At 36.0% G+C, this 21,882-nt stretch overlaps 1 protein-coding gene across 1 annotated transcript; it reads right to left on the bottom strand.

Moving 5' to 3' along the window:
- Positions 1-786: 786 nt before the first annotated feature.
- On the bottom strand, positions 787-21,291 carry LOC140142507 (transient receptor potential cation channel subfamily M member 5-like). The gene is made up of 12 exons (XM_072164494.1): positions 21,226-21,291; positions 20,923-21,106; positions 20,194-20,380; positions 17,967-18,243; positions 16,150-16,308; positions 15,000-15,140; positions 13,457-13,711; positions 12,997-13,171; positions 12,718-12,874; positions 6,211-6,476; positions 5,295-5,416; positions 787-1,290 (listed from the first exon to the last, which is right to left on the bottom strand). The coding sequence occupies exons 2-12, from the start codon at positions 21,062-21,064 to the stop codon at positions 1,258-1,260; spliced, it is 1,914 nt and encodes a 637-aa protein (XP_072020595.1). The 5' UTR covers positions 21,065-21,106; positions 21,226-21,291; the 3' UTR covers positions 787-1,257.
- Positions 21,292-21,882: the final 591 nt, after the last annotated feature.

The following is a 21,882-nucleotide window of genomic DNA, read 5'->3' as shown; positions in this document are numbered from 1 at the left end:
TAACAGTACTCGAAGTAAACTTTATAAATCTGATGATTTATACTTAAAGTGTATGTAGGAGGGATGAAAAGCCGACGATCAATTGAAAATTTTGACCTTTCGTATTGAATATATGGATTTTTTTTTTTTTTTTTCAAAAAAATTAGGTCTTTTAGGGAAAAAAATCCATATCTTCAATATGAAAGGTCAAAATTTTCAATTGACCGTCGGCTTTTCCTCCCTGCTACATACACTTTAAGAATATATCATTAGATTTATATAATTACTTAGAGGACTGTTATATATCAAAAATTTGAAAAATATCAAATTTTTATAATTTGTCATAAAATTTGTATTATATTGTGATTTTCAAAAATGAAAATTATTTGATATCAGAAAGACATGCTTCGTATTCAGAATGCAATTCGATAGGTCTGAGGTGCTCTCATGCCCCACAAAAAATACTGTCGAAACGCAATAAACGCTCATTCTAGATCCCTTAAGCAGACAAACTAAAGCTAGAAAATGACTAAGTCCAGCTAATTAATATGCAAAGCTAATGCCAATATAAAAACGTACATTATATGAAGGTGTGTTTTTCATACACATGTATACAAAGTTCTTTCATTTGGTAAAACAATACACAAAAAGGAATGAATTATGCAAATTGCAGCTTCAATCTACTATTATGTCAATAATATAGGCTTGTGTAGTTTTGTTTTGCTTTTTCAATATTTTATGAATGTTCTATTCCTACATATCATAAAATTAGTCAACTAGTGGAATAGAATTCTCAATTCTCATGGTATGTATCACCATTGCTCAAAGTCAAATCCAAGCATTATAAAGTTCATTTGCAATGAAACTATAAATTAACATTTTGAAATTTGGATTATCATGGGAGAACAAATGGTGAACGGAACATACAGCCATTCCACTACCGCGCATACAAAAACAGTGTGGCCGTTGACAAGCACAATAGCATCACAGATATTGTGGTTTTGAATACTACTCCCTTAAAAATATATTATGTTCTTTTATTACTTTATTCGAATATAATATTACTTCTAACTTTATTTTTTTTTTATCTTTAACAATTATTAAAGTTATTCACAATACATGATTCAAACTTAGACGATTGTTGTGTTTTCTTTGATAAGAAGCTCCTTTTCTTGAATGGTCCGTGTAGTGTATCCTCATATTCTGTGTACATGTACCAACTATACTGTCATGATGTATCGCTACAATTCACTTCAGGGCTCTGCATCAAGTTTTCAACTAGTTTTCCTCATGTGTATCATTCGTTGTCGTCTGAAACAATTATATAAGAGAGACTAGTATTTCAGTTGAATGGTGGTAGGTCCGATTGTTCATTTTTTTTTATTATGGGCGTATTTCATCTTCTACAATCCATAGAACAGCTAGTAACTCCTGAAAAAAGCAACATTTAACTTTTCAAATACGTTTCACATACCATAATTATATTCAACATTCAAACAATTGGGATAAATTAAAAATATTAGGAAATTCATTTAATTGACATGGAATTTCTTCCAAAATTGGCCAGCTTTGATTCGTGTGTTTTTAAATTCACTAAAATAAACACCTCAAATAAAGAAAGTCCGCAGTCATGTAACCCGTCCTACACCAAAACATGATCTTGTTATGACAATTTGATTGAAAAGGTCGTGTGCAGAATCTTGTTAGCTGCAATTTGATGCCAAATTTGCTACCGAAAACTCTAAATTCACAGAGATTGATACCAGTATATGCAATTTGGTGCATTTTCAAAAGTTGCAAATTAAAAACGGACCACGCGGACCTGTAGAGGTGAATGGCAGAGCGCGACCATTGACATAGCCCGAAACAACCGCTAGGTCATATCGATCGCATCGTGCCCTAGTATTCATCAGTAAGGCACTGTAGCAATCCATGCGTTATAAAATTAACAATTAAATAAAGCGCGCACTTGGGATAGTCGACAGGGGCCCATCGTGGGCAAGCAACCTTGACCATATTGCCATGCTAAGCAATTTCGGTCGCGTGCTTCGTTTTGATTTGCAACTTTTGAAAATGCACCAAATGCTATAAACTGGTATCAATCTTCGTCACTTTTGAGTGTTTGGTAGCAAATTTGGTATCACATTGGAACTAACAAGATTCTGCACACGACCGTATCAATCACATTGTCATAAGAAGATCAGGTGTTGGTGTAGGACGGGTTACATGACTGCGGACTTTCTTTATTTGAGCAGTTTATTATGCTTGCATGGACAGAGTGGCTTAATTATTATGCAGCCACTGTGACATGCCTACAATCCTGGAGAAAAGGGTTGCCACACCAAAGTATTAATTGGTCAACATCTTTTCCCGTTCCCCTATTGCAATGTTGAATTTATAGACAACATCGTCATCATTTATAGTTTCCAAACATTGAAAGATGGGAGTGGTCAAGTGGAAAAGTGGGAAAGTGCATAAACCCAAATCCAAGTTAATTTTCCTAACCAATAATACATAGCCAACATATTATATAAGTCAGTTGCTCCAAGTGCCAATTCCCCTGTATCCGCTCATACCAAGTCCGGTCATAATATTGACTGGGCGTAGTTACATTTTGGAAAAGGACAGCAGGAACGACACAGGGAAAATCCGTGACGCGATCCACATTAGGAGAGACCTGAAGCCAAAAATCAACCTCTCGCAGGGGTACGAACTATCTCAAGTGTACAACAGTTTGCTGAAATCAGTGAAACCAACTGGCATCTCTAGTAGAAGATCTTCTAGAAACACTGATCTCAGCAGCTCACACACCATTACTCACTGACGAAGGAACAAGTTGGTTTTGAACCCGGTTTTGAAATATCTGGGAAAATAACCTGGTGAGTGCAGTTGAATGCTTTAATCTTTCTATTTCTTGTCTACTACCTGCACGTATTTTTTTTTGTATGCGATAATATTATGCCAGTTTTTCTACCACGCCACGTGCCATGTGTGCTCCATATCATATTAACATTAATACATTAGAAATCGATAGATTGCTCATCGGTAAAGGTGCTGACTTGAGACTATAGCAATATTTTGCATTTTCTCTTAAACTGAGCACTTTTACCAAACTTTGTCGTCACATTATGTATTCGTCATATGTTTCTAAATATCTTTACTTTGTCTCATAACGCATATGAAAGAATAGTCGTTGCGACGTCAATATGGTGTTTAGATACCCAGGAAACACAAAATGTTTTTTTACAAAACATTTAAATGTCGGGTCAAATAAAGGGTATTATATATAACATTCAGAAAACATTTTTAAATACTTCATACAAAACATAACGTATTGCTATTAAGTATTGACAAGATAGTTAGCAAAAATATTTGCAACTACATTTTGATAACATTTGTAAAATGTTGTTGTAGTGTTTTTCATATAAAACGTTTTAAAAATGTTTTTATGACCTTTATATAACCCAAAATGTTTTAAAAACGTGTTGATTTCAAAATGCGTTTATAACACGTTTATAACATTATATTTGTCTTTCAGTATCCATCTGAAAAATAAATAAAAAAAGTCATGGTGAACAAGGAAATGAATGATTTGTTTATACATTTCAATCAAAAATCCGAATACTGATCTGATGGCTGACTCCGGTTGGTTTGTTAAATTTATAAGGGCTTTAACATTTAAACTGTGGAGCAACAGAAATGGATTAAAATGTACAGTATGAGTTTAGGGATGGGGTATGAACGTTTGGACAGTATTTATTGTGGGACATTAGTGCACATCAGACATATCGAATTATTGCATTCTGAATACGAAGAATGTCCTTCTGATATCAAATAATTTTGAAATGAAATTTGCAATGTAATACACATTTTATGGCAAATGATTAAAAATTGATATTTTGATATTTAACTGTACTCGAAGTAAACTTTATAAATCTGATGATTTATACTTAAAGTGTATGTAAATGGGATGAAAAGCCGACGATCAATTTAAAATTTTGACCTTTTGTATTGAAGATATGGATTTTTTTCCCAAAACACCAAAAAAAAAGGTATTTTGGGGAAAAATCCATATCTTCAATATGAAAGGTCAAAATTTTCAATTGATCGTCGGCTTTTCCTCCCAGCTACATACACTTTAAGAATATATCATTAGATTTATAAAATTTACTTCGAGGACTGTTATATATCAAAAATGTGAAAAGTATCAAATTTTAATAATTTGTCATAAAATGTGTATTATATCGTGAATTTTAAAACATTATTTGATATCAGAAAGACATTCTTCGTATTCAGAATGCAATTCGATATGTCTGATGTGTTCTCATGTCCCACAAAATACTGTCGAAACGCTCAAAACGCTCAAAACGCTCATTCCAGATCCCTTTGGTAGCTTTTTATGGTAACTTAAAAATAACGACACTCTTCATTACGTTAAGAATTGTCAATCAAAATCGTACAATCCAAAAACTGCTACCAATTATTTGTTGCTACCTTTTATCATCTTTACCGTTCACTGAGAAATACAACCATTTCTGAAATTACCGACACAAAAAGTCGCAATTTCTACATAGGATTTTTATGCATCACCTTTTGGTTTAGACCCCTTTTACGTAAAGCAAATTGATCAAAAAGAAATGTGTCTATATTTTTCGGGTTTTTTTTTAATGAAAATAACCTTATGTTAAGATATTCGTTGTTTAAGTTTCACACATTTCAAATACGTTTTATGGTTCGCTGGGAAATCATATAGCCATTTATGAAATTTCATGTATAAACAATGGTTTCACTTTTCTTTTGGACCAGAAGTTCTTTTTTTTTTCAATCTCTGAAGCTGGAAACAATTATACCTGTATTTCATTGGTAATTCCTTTAATGGTTCAAAGTATATAGGCTGACTGCGACCAATTAGATTGAAACAATGAATGTCTTCTCTCCCTTATTGCTTATTTCGTAAAACAATCTAGATTCAGTCTTGCATCATGTTCATCCAATCTAGCAACGTATAATCCGCAAACAATGCACATTTCTTAAGATGTTCCTAGGTCATTTTACAATGCCCTAGTTTATATGATATTTCACCCAGGTGTATCTTTACAAAGTGAAAGGTGTGTTTATGTGTTCACATCTTAACATGAGGAATGGATGAATAAAGTTATATTTATGTCGACGTTGTGGCCTGGTGATTTTAGTTTGTTGATGTGTGATATGGGATTCCAAAACATTGCGCAAAATTGCTGTAAGTTAGGAAAACAAAGTCGTATCTTACCGTTATTAATTATGAGGCCTTGCTGACAAAGTGTTTTGTAACCTACCTTTTTTTCTTTTTTCTTTTTTTCTCGAAGATGTTTGCATTGGTTTGCCTTCCTCTCTTCCCATAACAATAGCCGCTTTACTTTGTTCTTTTCATTTTCTCTCACTTTGGAGTAGTATGTTCCTAAGACAGAATAATATATTATGCTTCTGTAAGTTATTACTGCATTTGCTTATGCTTGTACATGCTAAGGTAGTGTAATTCAATATATTTTACACCATTTTTCACCGTGTACGGGTATTAATGATAAATTAGGTAAAACCAAATATGGAGGTATCGAAAAGTATGCTAATTAGGTAATTCCAAATGTAGATGTATCAAAAAGTATAACGGTGGCACGGGCACGGTGGCTCAGTGGTTACGGCCTTGGACTCATAATCTGAGAGCTTGCTTGATGTGCATGGGTTCGAGTCCCCGTCCCACCACCGTGTTGCGCCCTTGGGCAAGGCGCTTTGCACGTTCCCGTTCAATGTAGTTGTAATCAATAAACTATGGATGAAAGCTCAACATTGCCTTGCTTACTGAGATCTGCATTGATTGGTAAGAATATATAGCCGCTTACACAAACTGTTAGACAGTGAGACCACCGACGTGATATACAGACCTGACCCAGGATCCCCCAGGATCGGTAAAAGATAATTTACCATATTAAAACGCTTGTAAGTGGAAGGCAAAATTTCTAAAGAGTAAGAGGGTCCGTGTATTGGTTTGATTAAAATAGTGGTATACTCTATTTCACCAGTCGTTATTATGGACACGGGGAGATCCTACCGTATTATATGCCTTGTTATACAAAAATCAATGAGAGCGGTGTAAATATATTTCTACTTGTAATTGCAAGCACTATCTGCTAGTTTTTTTTTCTAATTTGCTCATATTGAGGAAGATATGGAAACATGTATTAATTAAAAACCTACTCATATAATGGAATTGCTTGAAACAATCCGTCCATTTTATTCTCTCGTGACATCTCTCTCGATCTCGACAGCAGCTACATACATGGACGAAGTAGCTAAAACCAGCCAAAGGGACGAACAGAATATATAGCAGGACATGTCCCATGAGTGATATCAGGATCAGTGGAGGTGGTAATAGCGGTTTGTGAATGAACTCTTTGATAAGAGCATATCGTTGAAATTTCCAGTGGCTATCATTCTGTTCTTGGACCTGGGTGAACGTATGGCTGAATATGGGAAGAGAAATCAATAGTCATGTTAATTATCTAAACATATATCAAAAACGTGACCCCTCTTTAATGAAAGACCAATACTCCAAAACGGTTTATCTTATGCCAAATTTGGGATATGCAATTTGACCTTTGACCTTTTTGCCTATAATTCAAGAACTATAATTATGTCGGATACTGGTCAAATATACTGATCAATATACTTTTTCTGAATCCTTATGATGATTGATATGGTTGTTAACCAGATTTGACTAACTTTGAAATTTCACCCCTGTATAAGGTATCATATGGGATTCCACTCAGTAAGTGATATCACGGGATTCCCCTCAGGAAGTGATGTCATGTGAAAGGTTAACGTTATAATTAAGACTTGAGAATTCCCAAGATTACATTTTGCTATTAAAAATGGGATTTCCCAGTGCTTGATATATAAGAGAATGTAAACATAATTCTTTGATATCACGGGATTCCCCTCAGGAAGTGATGTCATGTGATAGGTTAATGTTATAATTAAGACTTGGGAATTCCCAAGATTAAATTTTGCTATTAAAAATGGGATTTCCCAGTGCTTGATATACGTCGTATAAGAGAATGTAAACATAATTCTTTGCAGTTGATCTGGGCTAGCTAGCTAATATGCTTACAGTCCAATTCCTTCAAAGAAATTGCAAACCAGAAATATTTTGTAGTCAATGTACTACTGCATGCCAGTGTTGTCTGAGAAGATCTACAATACGTCAAAGAACGTACTTCTTCCAAGAAAGGAATGTATATTCTTCTGTCGACTCGCTGAAGTCTGGTTTATGCATAGATTATCTAAATATGATGATCTATGGTTTTTGATAAAACACATCTGTCAATATAAGTGGGGACAACTGCATCGCAGTCCTGCTTCCTGAAGATACTGTGTGAAAGGGGGAAATAGCACTTTTTTTGGAGAAAGCAGCACAAGGGGATAAGCGTTTGGAGAACAGCGCAAGGAGACAATTGTTTGGAGAAAGCAACGCCGTTTTGTGTGAGGATTTTATTCGCAAGGATATTTATCAATGCAAGTGTACAATGGACTTCGCTGATTTTCGCAGGACAAGTGAATAAGGATATACATCAGCCGTCCAGAACATTGCAAGAACTTAATGATCACCAACAAGAAGACTGCTGGCTAAGTACTGACTGACTGATTTAAACTGTAATTGTGTGATTATATTGTGTATGCAATTGTTGTTATATGTACCAATCATATTTAACTTTCAATTAAAGACTTACATTTTGTTAGCTTAATCAAACAGTGTATTTGTGTTGTACATTCGTGTGAGTTCGGGTAAAAGGTGATTTTGGCCTTGAGTCCAATACCACTCGTAACAATAGTAACTAGTCTTTCTTTGGTATTGGTGCCACAATGACATTGTAAAATTATTATAATAATAATATCATACACAGGAACACTACATCACTCTATTCACATGCAAATTCTTACTAGTCCTGGCCCTGTCCTACAGACCCGTATACAATTTTTCAGGGAGAAAGTTTGAATGTTGATTCGAGTAGGGTATGCATAGGTCTTTCAAATTCTACTAGGTGGAAAATTCCAAACCCGGGCAAACTCTGTATATGGCCGTTTTTCAAAATGGCCGCCAAAATGTACTTATGAACCAGGTATAATAACAATAACTCTGAAACTATTTGACCTAGAGGGGTGATTGAGGTGTCTATCCCCACTAAATCAAGGCTGTCTGATTGAATGAAGGGGGTTTCATGGTTGTCCGAGGTCTATGACACCTGAAATCCAAGATGGCCGCCCGTAGCAACCATAATCATCATATTCGCCAGATGAAATGACAATAATTCGGAATCTGCTTGACCTACAAGGGTCATTAAGGTGTCTATCCCCACTAAATCAAGGCTTTCTGATTGAATAAAGGGCGTTTCATGGTTGTCCGAGGTCTAGGACACCTGAAATTTAAGATGGCCGCCCATAGCAACCAGATAATCATCATATTAGCCAGATGAAATGACAATAATTCGGAATCTGCTTGACCTACAAGGGCCATTTAGGTCTCTATCCCTATGAAATCAAGACTGTCTAATTGAATGAAGAGGGTGTCATGGTTGTCTGATGTCTAGGACCCCCGGGTCTAGGACAACCACAATCTAAGATGGCCGCCCATAGCAACCATATAAATATTCACATTAACCAGGTGAGATGACAATATCTCAATAATTATTTGATCCAGAAGAGCAATTAAGGCGTGTAACTTCGCTAAATCAAGGCTGTTTGATTAAATGATGTGATATCATGGTTGTCTGAAGTCGAAGTCACACCAAACCAGATGGCAGCCATAGCAACCACTATTAACTAAGTAAAATGTCATCAATTAGAACCTCTGTAACATAGAGGCTGGATTAATGCCGCCAAAATACGTTTTTTTCACTAAAAATGGGTTAGAGTGTCATTGAAACAGCATTATAAGCATTAAATATTCAAAATAATCGATGAAAAATGGCTTTGAGGGTTATAGCAGAAACATTTCTCCCTAAATTATGTTGCTAATATGTTTTTAATCCAAAATGGCGCCGATTATGAGGTCCAAAATGGCCTTCAAAATACATTTTTTTTCACTCAAAAAATGGGTTAGAGTGGCATTAAAACAGCATTTAACACATTAAATATTCAAACTTATCAATGGTAAATGGCTTTGAGGGTTACAGCAAAACATTTCTCCCCAAATTGTGTTGTTAACATGTTTCAAATCCAAAATGGTGCCGATTATGAGGTCAAAAATGGCCACCAAAATACTTTTTTCACTCAAAAATGGGTTAGAGTGGCATTAAAACAGCATTATAAACATTAAATATTCAAAAACAATCAATGAAAAATGGCTTTGAGGGTTATAGAAGAAACATGTCTCCCCAAATTATGTTGCTAATATGTTTTAAATCCAAAATGGCGCCGATTATGAGGTCCAAAATGGCCTCCAAAATACAGTTTTTCACTCAACAAATGGGTTAGAGTGACATTAAAACAGCATTTAACACATTAAATATTCAAACTTATCAATGGTAAATGGCATTGAGGGCTACAGATAGACATTTGTAACCAAATTGTGTCATTCACAGGTGTCAAATTCAAAATGGCGCCCAAAGTGAAGCCCAAAATAGCGGCCAAATACATTTTTCTCAGCTTTTAATGCTGTTTTAATGTCGCCTTTAGTATGAAAAAATACTTTAGCGGTCATTTTGGTTTTCATTTTTGGCACCATTTTGGATTTAAAACATGTTAACAACCTATTGTTTGGTACAGAATGTTTCTGTTGTAATCCCTAAAACGGATTACCATTGATTATTTTGAATATTTAATGTGTTTAATGCTGTTTTAATACTACTTATGGCTGCTTAAAATGTATTTTTGCGGCCATTTTGGACCTCATAATGGACACCATTTTGGATACCGGATTTGAAACATGTTAACAACACAATTTGGGGGAAAATGTTTCTGCTGTAACCCTCTAAAGCCATTTACCATTGATAAGTTTGAATATTTAATGTGTTAAATGTTATTTTAATGCCACTCTAACCCATTTTCGAGTGAAAAAATGAATTTTGGAGGCCATTTTGGACCTCATAATATCAAAAATATAATTTTGGATTTAAAACATATAAGCAACATAATTTGGGGAGACATGTTTCTTCTATAACCCTCAAAGCCATTTTTCATTGATTATTTTGAATATTTAATGTTTATAATGCTGTTTTAATGCCACTATAACCCATTTTTGAGTGAAAAAAGTATTTTGGTGGCCATTTTTGACCTCATAATCGGCATTATTTTGGATTTGAAACATGTTAACAACACAATTGGGGAGAAATGTTTCTGCTGTAACCTTCAAAGCCATTTACCATTGATAAGTTTGAATATTTAATGTGTTAAATGCTGTTTTAATGCCACTCTAACCCATTTTTGAGTGAAAAATGTATTTTGAAGGCCATTTTGGACCTCATAATCGGCGCCATTTTGGATTAAAAACATATTAGCAACATCATTTAGGGAGAAACGTTTCTGCTATAACCCTCAAAGCCATTTTTCATCGATTATTTTGAATATTTATTGCTTATAATGCTGTTTCAATGACACTCTAACCCATTTTTTTAGTGAAAAAACATATTTTGGCGGCATTAATCCAGCCTCTATGTTACAGAGGTTCTAATTGATGACATTTTACTTGGTTAATAGTGGTTGCTATGGCTGCCATCTGGTTTGGTGTGACTTCGACTTCAGACAACCATGATATCACATCATTTAATCAAACAGCCTTGATTTAGCGAAGTTACACGCCTTAATTGCTCTTCTGGATCAAATAATTATTGAGATATTGTCATCTCACCTGGTTAATGTGAATACTTATATGGTTGCTATGGGCGGCCATCTTAGATTGTGGTTGTCCTAGACCCGGGGGTCCTAGACATCAGACAACCATGACACCCTCTTCATTCAATTAGACAGTCTTGATTTCATAGGGATAGAGGCCTAATTGGCCCTTGTAGGTCAAGCAGATTCCGAATTATTGTCATTTCATCTGGCTAATATGATGATTATCTGGTTGCTATGGGCGGCCATCTTAAATTTCAGGTGTCCTAGACCTCGGACAACCATGAAACGCCCTTTATTCAATCAGAAAGCCTTGATTTAGTGGGGATAGACACCTTAATGACCCTTGTAGGTCAAGCAGATTCCGAATTATTGTCATTTCATCTGGCGAATATGATGATTATGGTTGCTACGGGCGGCCATCTCGGATTTCAGGTGTCCTAGACCTCGGACAACCATGAAACCCCCTTCATTCAATCAGACAGCCTTGATTTAGTGGGGATAGACACCTCAATCACCCCTCTAGGTCAAATAGTTTCAGAGTTATTGTCATTATACCTGGTTCATAAGTACATTTTGGCGGCCATTTTGAAAAACGGCCATATACAGAGTTTGCCCGGGTTTGGAATTTTCCACCTAGTAGAATTTGAAAGACCTATGCATACCCTACTCGAATCAACATTCAAACTTTCTCCCTGAAAAATTGTATACGGGTCTGTAGGACAGGGCCAGGACTATATCATATTTAGGTAATTTATGAAGATCAGAAGACTTGTTTGCAATAATTTACGTAACTCGTGGTACATACCCCACATTCAAATTTGGGTGATGAAATAGATTAGGTAAATTATTCAAGACAGCTTGTATATAGTTTTGGCAATAGCGCAAACTGACGGATGAAGTGGGAGGGTTATCCTTTAATTGTAGCAAAATGTTTTGGGCAAACACGTGTGCATTACGTTAAATTTTGTCCGAATGTTATTAAAAACGTATACAGGGTGATTTAAAATGAACTGTACCCAAATTCAAAAAATTAAATAAAATACTTACCGACATTGAAATAATTTGTTTTTCTAAGCTGTAACAGGATAGTATGTTTTCTATTATTGGTGAAAAAATCATGTCTTTAACTCAAATGGTTTTGAAGAAAATTACATTTTTATAAAACACACCAATTTTGTTACTGCGATAGAGAACACGGATAAACTTAGTTCCATGCGTTGGCCTAAAAATGGGATGATAAATTGAAAATGCGATATCTTCTGACTAAAACCACTTATTATCAAAATTCAAAATTTCTACTACAGAACACTTATCACTGCTTTCTATGATAGTTTTTTGATATGTACAATCTCCGCGAATATATATATAAAATGGGTAAAGTTGGGTACAGTTCATTTTAAATCACCCTGTACCCTTTATATAACCCGACATTTAAACGCTGTTCTGTTAGACGTTTTGTGTTTGCTGGGTAACATTTGATCAGGATCATGAATAATATTCATATTCATTCGCCAAATTCATTTGCCAAATTGTATGTCAAATTCGGCATTTTTAGGAAAGACATGTGAAATGTCGCTTCGTCCAAGACATATTTTGGCATTGGGAGAAAAATTGAATGCTTGAGGGGACAAAAATTCCGAATATTTTTCTTAATTTTGCCACTCAAATTGGAAACCGTTCCTATTATGACGGGGTAAATGGCCTTTTTTATTCGGACGGGTGTCGGCTAATATAACATGATAGGTACTCTCTCTGCTCTCTCGCTCTACATGTAATCCCTCTCTCCAACTCATATCTATCTCTCCCTCTATCCGTCTCTCACCCACTTTATTTGCCTGTCTTTGTGTTTCTTCCTCTTTTCAATAAACTTACCTAAACATAGCAATTAGCATGTTAAGAAGTAGAACGTTGCTGAAAGCCAGGTAAATTGCAAGTAACACTGAACCAATCCTAGGATGTTTGGCACACGGCAATGCACCTAGTGCTAATGCAGTTGAATTAAATGAACACGAGCCATCTTCCGGGGTTGCTATTCCCATCAAAAATACAAAAGAAAAGTGAACGGACCCGTTACTTTATTTGTTATTATACTTGTGTATATTTCCTACTCATTCATTTTCTACAATAGGCTTTTATTAGTCAAATGCATACCTGTGATGTCGTCAAGGAATAGTTCTCCATATATTTGGAAATATGGTCGGTAAATTACACTCTCAAAAACTGTCTTCGGGTTGGTAGTTACTGGGTATAGAATTATATGTGCGGTGATACCATAACCAACAAGTACAACGAAGAGGATACACACGAAGAATCCCAAATCGATGAACTAAAGGTTATAAAATGCAAATAAATTACTTGGCATTTATGTAAAAACAATCTTGGACGCGCAACACACGGCATTTGGCCAAAACACTACCCCGGCTACCTACATTGAAAATTGATCGCTATTTTCTACGGCAGTGTTTGCTAGTATCTAATACGTACATTTTGATGACACGAGCAATCATGTGCTCCAATACTACTTACGTAGAGTTTACAAATAAAAATCGGTAATTGCAATGTAGCAAAGAAAACGTTTGAAAGATGGGCTTAGTTTTAACGATATTCATACCATTCTGCCAATCATGAAGACCTTCGGGCCGATTCGTTTCACGAATGTTAGGTACTCAAGCAATCGCACATAGAAGATGAACAAATCAAATGCAAGTAGTATTCGGGCATTCTCTATGACGATTGGATCTGTACTGTATCGAAGAAAAGTTCCTAACACAAAAAGGAGCTGCGTCACTATATCAATCTTGTTCCAAATGTCCGACCACCATCCTTTCAAACGTAGACCAATCGTATGTGCTTCCCACTCCATCACCTAAATACAATCAAGCAAATAATAATGCTCCAAGTGGTTTACGAATATCTTGCCTTTCCAGACGAAGCTTTATTGCTGTATCCCTGTAAAATATTCTGTTATGATCAACTGTTTAAAAGCCACACACCATTGTCATCATTTTTTTTATAATTATGCGCAGCTGGCCATCGCGTCGCGTTGGAAAACTTTTGCAAAAATGAAGGCCCAATCAAATTGATGAAGCCAATAGGTGGACATGTTGGCATTATTATTGTGTACAAAACACAAAAGTTGATGAAATGATGTCCGAATGGAAGCCATTCGTGTATGTTTTCACTATTTATTGCTTTAAACGTATAGTGTTTCATATTTGCATTAACATGTAATGTATCCGCGCTCATATATCCAGTAAAGCCATTCTTAGAGCAAGACGATAATGTAACTTTTTCTATAGTTGTACATGCGTATTAAACTTCCTTTGTTTTAGGACACAATTGTCCTTAATTTCACCCATTTTATTATTGAAATGGCAACATTTTTAGCAATTTTATTAGCAGGACGCGCGGCGAGACGTTTGGAAATATTAACCTCATCCCCAGGGCTCCATGGCCCAGTATGCCTCTGGAATCCACCGCGAGGGGCCCTTAACCGACCCTTTGAGCTCACGTTTCGTGCGCAACACATCATTAATACCAGTAAAATTTACTTCTCTACACTACACTGAAGAAATGGTCCTGTGACGGCCCTCTTTAAAGGAGAATATTACTGATGAAAACATATATGCTTTTATCTGTTATAACGTATATAATTATTAAACATACACTGGTTTTACCGAAAATTGGATGATATTTATCACGACATCAAATAAAATGTGCCGTTTCCCACCATGTGATATTTAAGTCTCACGCCAGTGTTGAACGTGCCGATGGGATAGCGTCACGCTCTAGTGCGGGTACAGTGATGTCATATCTATTCAAAACCTTGTATATGACGACGTCACTGAACCCACACAGAAATATATGAAATAAAATCTAACATAACGATCAACTGCATATCCTTCAATACACGCTGGGAAATGAACTTTGCTGCTTTGATGATGTCAAGATGAGGTTAGCATTTGTTCCGTATTGACAAGCGTGTACTGACGGATATGCAGTCGACTGGCCTCTAAATATCACGGGGCTGGAACAGACAGGTTTTATTTGAGTGTACGGTAAATGTTGTTCCGTTTTCAGTAAAATCATTAACCAGTGGATATGTAATTATGTATACAACACTTGCATTCTCCTTCAAGGACATGTACACTAACCTGACGCATTTCTTCGAACAACATTGACAACACCCAAGCGGATAACAGTCTATCAAACCACGACCATCTCCGAGGAGTGAGGATAAACTCTCCCCATATTAGGTTGTATGAGAAAAGGATGATGAACACTATTTGCGACACCTGTATTAATGGTAGATCAAAATCAACATAAATTTATCGATTCGGCTTACCTCTAACACTCGCGTCACGTCACGGCACGGCACGTCACGGCATGGCAAGTCTTTTCGCGTTAATGACTACAAAAGTTTCATACTGTTGATAATTTATTGATAGAGTTGATACGAGCTATCAAAAGTTATGATAATTACCTTCGAAGCTTTTAGGGCGCACACAGATATAAAATCGCCCTATTGAAATATGTGTAAAAACACCAGTTTTCTTTGCTCGTTTTCGGCGCTTTTTGAGATTTTATGATAACCAGTCGGGTTTTTTAAAGAAAGGACGGGGATGAACATTACCTGCTAAAAGATCTGAAAAAAGTCTGTTTTGGTATTTTCATACCTTTTTAGAGGGTTTTAAAGGTAGGCCCATCGGCTGCTTTTATACAAAATGCTTTTTGTTTTTCTTTGTTTCGGAAAGACTCACCGTTGACCCAATATGACCCAACTCAATATGACTAGATGTTAAAAATGATGTTAGGACACAGTAAGTCCATGTGTCGTTATGGTTATATATAGTGTAGAAGTACTGAAACTCCAAAGGTGCTTGTATGTTCATTGAACCATCTGATAATCAAAATAAATCCAGAGACCACAACAAAAGCGTACTCGGCCCCAAAGTGGCGCCTAATTTAGAACAGAATGAGTGCACACCGACCTCATGTTCATGGAATTTCTAGCCGAAAATCAATTTTGCATATACTTTTGTACACAGCCATAATTTCCCAATTTTGCATGGGTGCGCTCACTTCATGACGTCATAGCGATACTATGTGGGGAATGTTTGTACTTATTTTGGTACTAAAACTGGAACCAAATATAGCAATGCATGACGTTTATAATTGCAACCCCCCCTCCTTCGTAGTCCATGTTTCAAAATATGGTTGAGTAGTATTAGGGTTATAAACGTCACGTGACCTCACTTTGTATAGTCATAGAAATAGTGGTATAAAAAGTTGATGGTTTCTTACTACAGTGTGCCTGAAGATCGTCCTAGGAGCATTGTAATATGCCCATATCTGAAGCAAAAAACATTTTGATGAGTTGTCTCCCCTCTCTCTGCTCTCTCGCTCTTTCCGAAATGTAACCCAAAAAGGAATGAGCAACGGGAAGAGCGAACACAGCATCAGCTAATGATAAAGCATACAGAAATATTACAATAATTATGAATTAATAACATGTATTCAATATTTCTTGAAGCATAATATAGGGTCCAAAACTAGTAAGTTCCCCTCTTTTATTTTTTAAAGTCGAAAAATATTTTGCGAAATGTATGTATAGCCCTATTTGTTTTACATATTATGTGGACCAATTTATAGCGTCACATATCATTGCGTTCAGTCAGAATGGTTAAAGGCCCATTCAGTGATTTGCTAATCCGGACGATTGTAAAAATTATCAAAATTCAGATTTTGGTACCTTTGTCATTGTCATAGATGTGCTAACATAGCCAATGAGTGGATCAGCAGAAAGCCGTCTATTTAAGACATTTTACACGGATCTGTAATTTAGATACTGATAGTATCTAAATTAGCTACATGTATTTTAATGGGGCTTCAACTTCGTCAGTACTGCTGTTTTCTTCGTTTTTTGCCAAATTTGCCATTTCAAAAATACCAAATGACAATTTGAATGACTTATCCTTCACTTTTAAGCAATTTATAAACAATTTTAATTCTTTTTTACTTGCGCTGGGATCACTGAATGGGTCTTTAAGTGTGTAGGAAAAGAGGTCGTTTTAAGTTGCACCCGAGTCCATGATAGCAGTCAGGTTTTCTTCAACAAACACATGAATAGACCTGGTCTACTATATTGTTGAGAGTCGATTTCTATGGACTCGGGTGCAACTTTTAACACTTTTTTACATAATGAACCACTGTGACTGGACGCAATGACGTGTGAGGCTATAATTTGGTCCATATGTGTCAAACAAACAAGGCTACCCAATCCTTTTTACAGGTTTGCATTTCGTCAAATATTTTTCGATTTATTTGAAAAAAGTATTGATAGGGGAACTTATAAGTTGTGGACCCTATATTAAAGCGTACCAGATTTACTTCCTAATCTACACAGTTTACTCCCGTTAAAATTGAGTATTTTTCAGATGAAAGCTTTTAAATTTAAAATAAACACACACCACCCACAGCCACAATACGATCTGTCAACTGAGACCCGAAAAAAAATGCGGGAAATGACTGAAAGGTAATACCAAACCGTGACCGATTACACAGATTACAAGTGTGGATTAACCCACACGGTAGACTGTAAAATCGTACCAGCTAAATTTGCACGCTACAGAGCCTGAAGAAAAGATCCCGCGAACCACAAATTGGCACATGTATGGGCGCTGCCATGGGGTGCTAATGGGTGCTGGGGTGCTAATGAACGCCTCGCCAGCACAAGCGTCCAACGCGATCAATAACGCGTATAGGGCGCATACAGTGCGCCTACGCGGCCGGTAGTTCCAGGATACGCGATTACAGGGTCATTGGCCGCTTCCACGCAGTAACATACTTCTGAACTGAGTGTCAGGGCCCTGATTAACCCTAGTTTTTGCCATCGTATGAGGTAGGTGGCAGAGAGTGTCCACTGTAGGATATGTGTTTACAAATTTTCAGAGTGTAACGGGAGAATGTCCAATTTCGATAATTCCTAAATACTCCCAAACATAAAGGAAAACACTCCCACAAAATGCACCTCTAACATCATCACACAGTATAATGCTCTAATTTGGAGGAAACATCTTTTATGTACAAGTAATATCATATAAAACTTGCAATGCAATTACCATCATTGGTTCCAGTATAAGGTTCCATGGTCTCCATTGGGAAGGCATCATTCTGCAACCAACGATATCGTAGTTCCACTTTTCATCTAGAAGGTCCCTTATAACAGGGTGAGAATAGAACTTCAGATTATCAGCCGAATCCGCTAGATTTAGACACGTTACATTGCCCCAGTTTGGCAGAACTCGAGTAAGGAGATCGCATGGCCTCATCTTCACAACTGAGCGACGCTCATTGTGACATCGGGTTAGAATATCATACGCCCAATCTTCGTATTTTCTGATAAACACAACAAAATAGAAATAACGGATAGAAAAAAAGAAAGAAAGCACAAATGGGTTTATTACATTGCACAATGACCCGTTTATCGGATAAATTTAATTCGCCTAAAGTATTAAGAAACATAATGAATGAAATGTTGGCTATACGTTTAACTCAAATTAAGCCGCGATTTTCAACCTTAACCAACCCCAAGTTAAAAGTATAAACAACTCCGGTTCTTTAAATTGATCAATAAATATTGTTTAAAAATGTTTATATTTAGTCATCTGTTGACATTTGGCCCCCTCCCCATTGGCTTCACGTGAGGGGTCAAGAGTGGTCAAAAAATTGTCCAATGTCGTCAAGAGACATGTCAAATTACTCGTCTCATCACAACGATTATGAAAATGTATAATTTATTATACATTTTAAGCTCGGTTAATGAGTTAGAGGGTGTCAAATTGCTCGTCTTTGCACATAGATTACACAAATGGTTAAATATTTCCAACATCTGCATTCAGTTTTGAGTTAAAAGCTTTTATTTGAATCCGAGCGTAAGTCCAAAAATGATAAATCGATCAATGTCGATCAAAATTACAGATATTTACTTGGTTGATATACAAAATGATTCTTCTTGTCTATACCCATGTACCTGAGAAGTATCAATATTGTGGCTTTTTTGGTTTCCAAATTATCTTATTTTAAAAAGTTTAAACGATCATATCTCAAAATGCCAAATATGGACTTACGTTCTACTTGCGCTCATGTCTTCATATTGCCTGTAGCATTGGTGTCAATGAGGTCTTAAAACATTAACCTTGGGACAGTAAATATCTTTCTTTCTATTATATATAGAGCAATAGAACTCAAGTACGTGTATATGTAATCTCGCGGAGCATCTTTTTAGTGTTCCGTATCAGTCCTTTATTTTTAAAACTTGCTGGTCATAACTACTATACCACGCACATCGTCATCATCCCTATATCTTCGTGTCAAAAATTGCCGTGATAGTACAGCGAATCCTCTCGTTTTTCAACCGCTACGCATGGCGATTTTGTTCGAGATAGGCCGAGCGACTCAGGCTAAGCATACCATGACTATCATATGAGATACCACAGAGTTTCTATATTCTACACATTATTACTATTTGTGCATGCTCTAGTACCCCATATGATGTTTCTATTACAAGAAAAATCGATTTGTTTTCAGGTAAAACCAGGGTTTTGTTTCCAGTACACTAACTCCAAAAGCAATACACTAATTAGCGGGGCCTTTAATTTTGAGAATTACAATTATACTTTATAGGTATAAAGGAACACGTTTAGCCCATTTAGTTAAGTTCCAGGTGCAAGTCCTATAACACAATGCATATGTAAACTGTCTTTATCTGTGTCAATAATAGAATATTGATTTCAACGGAGTATAGAGCTGTATGGAAAAAAATAATTATAATACAGGGTGTTGACACTGTGCCACGTGAATCTAATTATTGGGGCATCTGTTGAATGAATTGAAATTTTAATATTGTAATTCTCGCTATTCGCAATAAGGGCGCCGCCAACGGTTTGCGATGTAATCGTGATGTATCATGGGAAAAAGTCGACATCCAAGTCCGCGCAATACGAATATTACCATGCTATTACATAGGAACACGTGACAATATTTTTTTAAGAATATCAAAATAAAGGTGTTACACGCGAATCGATACTCAATAATACTTAATAATGTGATTTGAAATGTGCACAATTCATTTTTTCTCTATCGATTTGCGTGTAATACCGTTATATTGACAAACTAAAAATATTGTCACGTGTTCCTATGTAATAGCATGGTAATATTCGTATTGCGCGGACTTGATGTCGACCTTTTCCCATGATACATCACGATTACATCGCAAACCGCTGGCGGCGCCCTTATTGCGAATAGCGAGAATTGTCATACTTTATGTGTGTTTACTTTAATGCTTACCTGGCATTGGTTTGCATGCGCGTTTTCCAGTGATCACTTTCGTTTTGTTTTAGAGAAGCCATACAATAGTACAATTTGCTTGCTGTTAGAGCTGCGGGTATGGCTTCCTGTCCCCTTTCCCAAAAGTAATCGGCCATCTCATCAAAGCCGTTCAGAACAGAATAGAGAAACAGTTTTTGCCAGCAACCTTTACCAAAAAGTCAAGCAAATACAGTATGTTATCAACATACATGCTATGCTATGCTATGCTATGCAGGCACTTATATAGCGCTCTTACAAAGAGAAACTATGTATCACAGCGCTTTACAAAAGAAAATAAATAAGAAAAACAACATACAAGAACAAACAACAAATCAAATATTAAATAAATGAGTCTTTAGATTAGACCGAAAAGTTGCCAGCGTTTGGAGAGTGGCGGATATGGCGAGGTACATTAAACATGTTTGTGTATAATCATGATAATATGTCTGGCTCACCATGCTCACTGGGTGGGGGAGGGGGGAGGGTGATTGTGGAAGGGTTGAGTTTTGGGTGTGGGTAGGGGTTGTTGCAGTAATTGGAAGTGAGGGATAGGAGTGTGTATGTATGGTTGGTGACGTGGGGTTGGTATGTGGTTGTATTTGAATTTTACCGGGGGTAATATGAATAAAGTGGCACGTGGTGCTAGCAGGTATCCTTCAATGTGTCTTAGTTTCTTAAGACGAAACGTTTTTAGACGAAAACACATACTATTACGTTTTTCGTTGTCTGTTTCACGATTCTTATTCCTATCTATGTCCTCGTTGTCTCTTTTGCGTTCCTTATTCTCTTTGTCTTTGTTGGGACACTGGTCTATGTCAATTACGTCTTCAGTGAGTCTCTTGATGACCATGTTAATGTCCTGCAGCGTGTATGGATCTCCCGTCTCAATAGTCTGAAAGTGATAATAATGAAAAACATAAAAGAGACTTTGTATTCTTTCATTCGTTCTTATTGTTTTTTCATCGCAGTACAAGCTATGATGATAATTTTATTACATCGTGCAAACATTACCTTATTTGTTTCTTCTATTAGGTTCCTCAAGACATCGTTCGAGGCCTGAACAAAATGAACAATATAGAAAATATTAGCAAAACTTCACAATGTTGTTTGTGGTTATAGTAAATTCAAGGGAACTAATGTAGGTAGTTTTTGTTTTGTTTTTGTTTTTGTTATACCGATACTGTTAAAACGGGATTTACGCACGTGACTCTTATGGTGTGAAAGACGTTGCAAATAGTCAGATCTATTATAATGATAAAATAATCATTGTAACAGGTATTTGTTAAAGTGCGATTATTACTTTTTGAGACATTAATCAAAATAAATCGGAGATCTACTACTTAAGTGTCTCATCCGTTAAACCGCTTATTAAACAAAATCGAGTCATCAATTAAATGTAAATTAAAGTTATGGCAATTATATCTGCTGGACTCTTGGATAACATTTGTATTAGTGGGTAAGGTCAATGAAATTAGGCTTGTGGAATTTTATGGGTAAAATGTACTCGTATAAAATAATCACTTAGACCTGATAATTATTTTGGTTTCAACGTTTCATGATCTAGTCATTGATATCATATTCACTTAATGTACACCAGAACCATCATTTTATTTTTGATACGTGTGGAATAAAATTATTAGCCAAATTGACTTAAGGGATCTAAAATGA

Source organism: Amphiura filiformis, chromosome 20 (assembly GCF_039555335.1).
Source record: "Amphiura filiformis chromosome 20, Afil_fr2py, whole genome shotgun sequence".
NCBI lineage: Eukaryota > Metazoa > Echinodermata > Ophiuroidea > Amphilepidida > Amphiuridae > Amphiura > Amphiura filiformis.
This window is presented reverse-complemented; position numbering and strand designations above follow the sequence as displayed.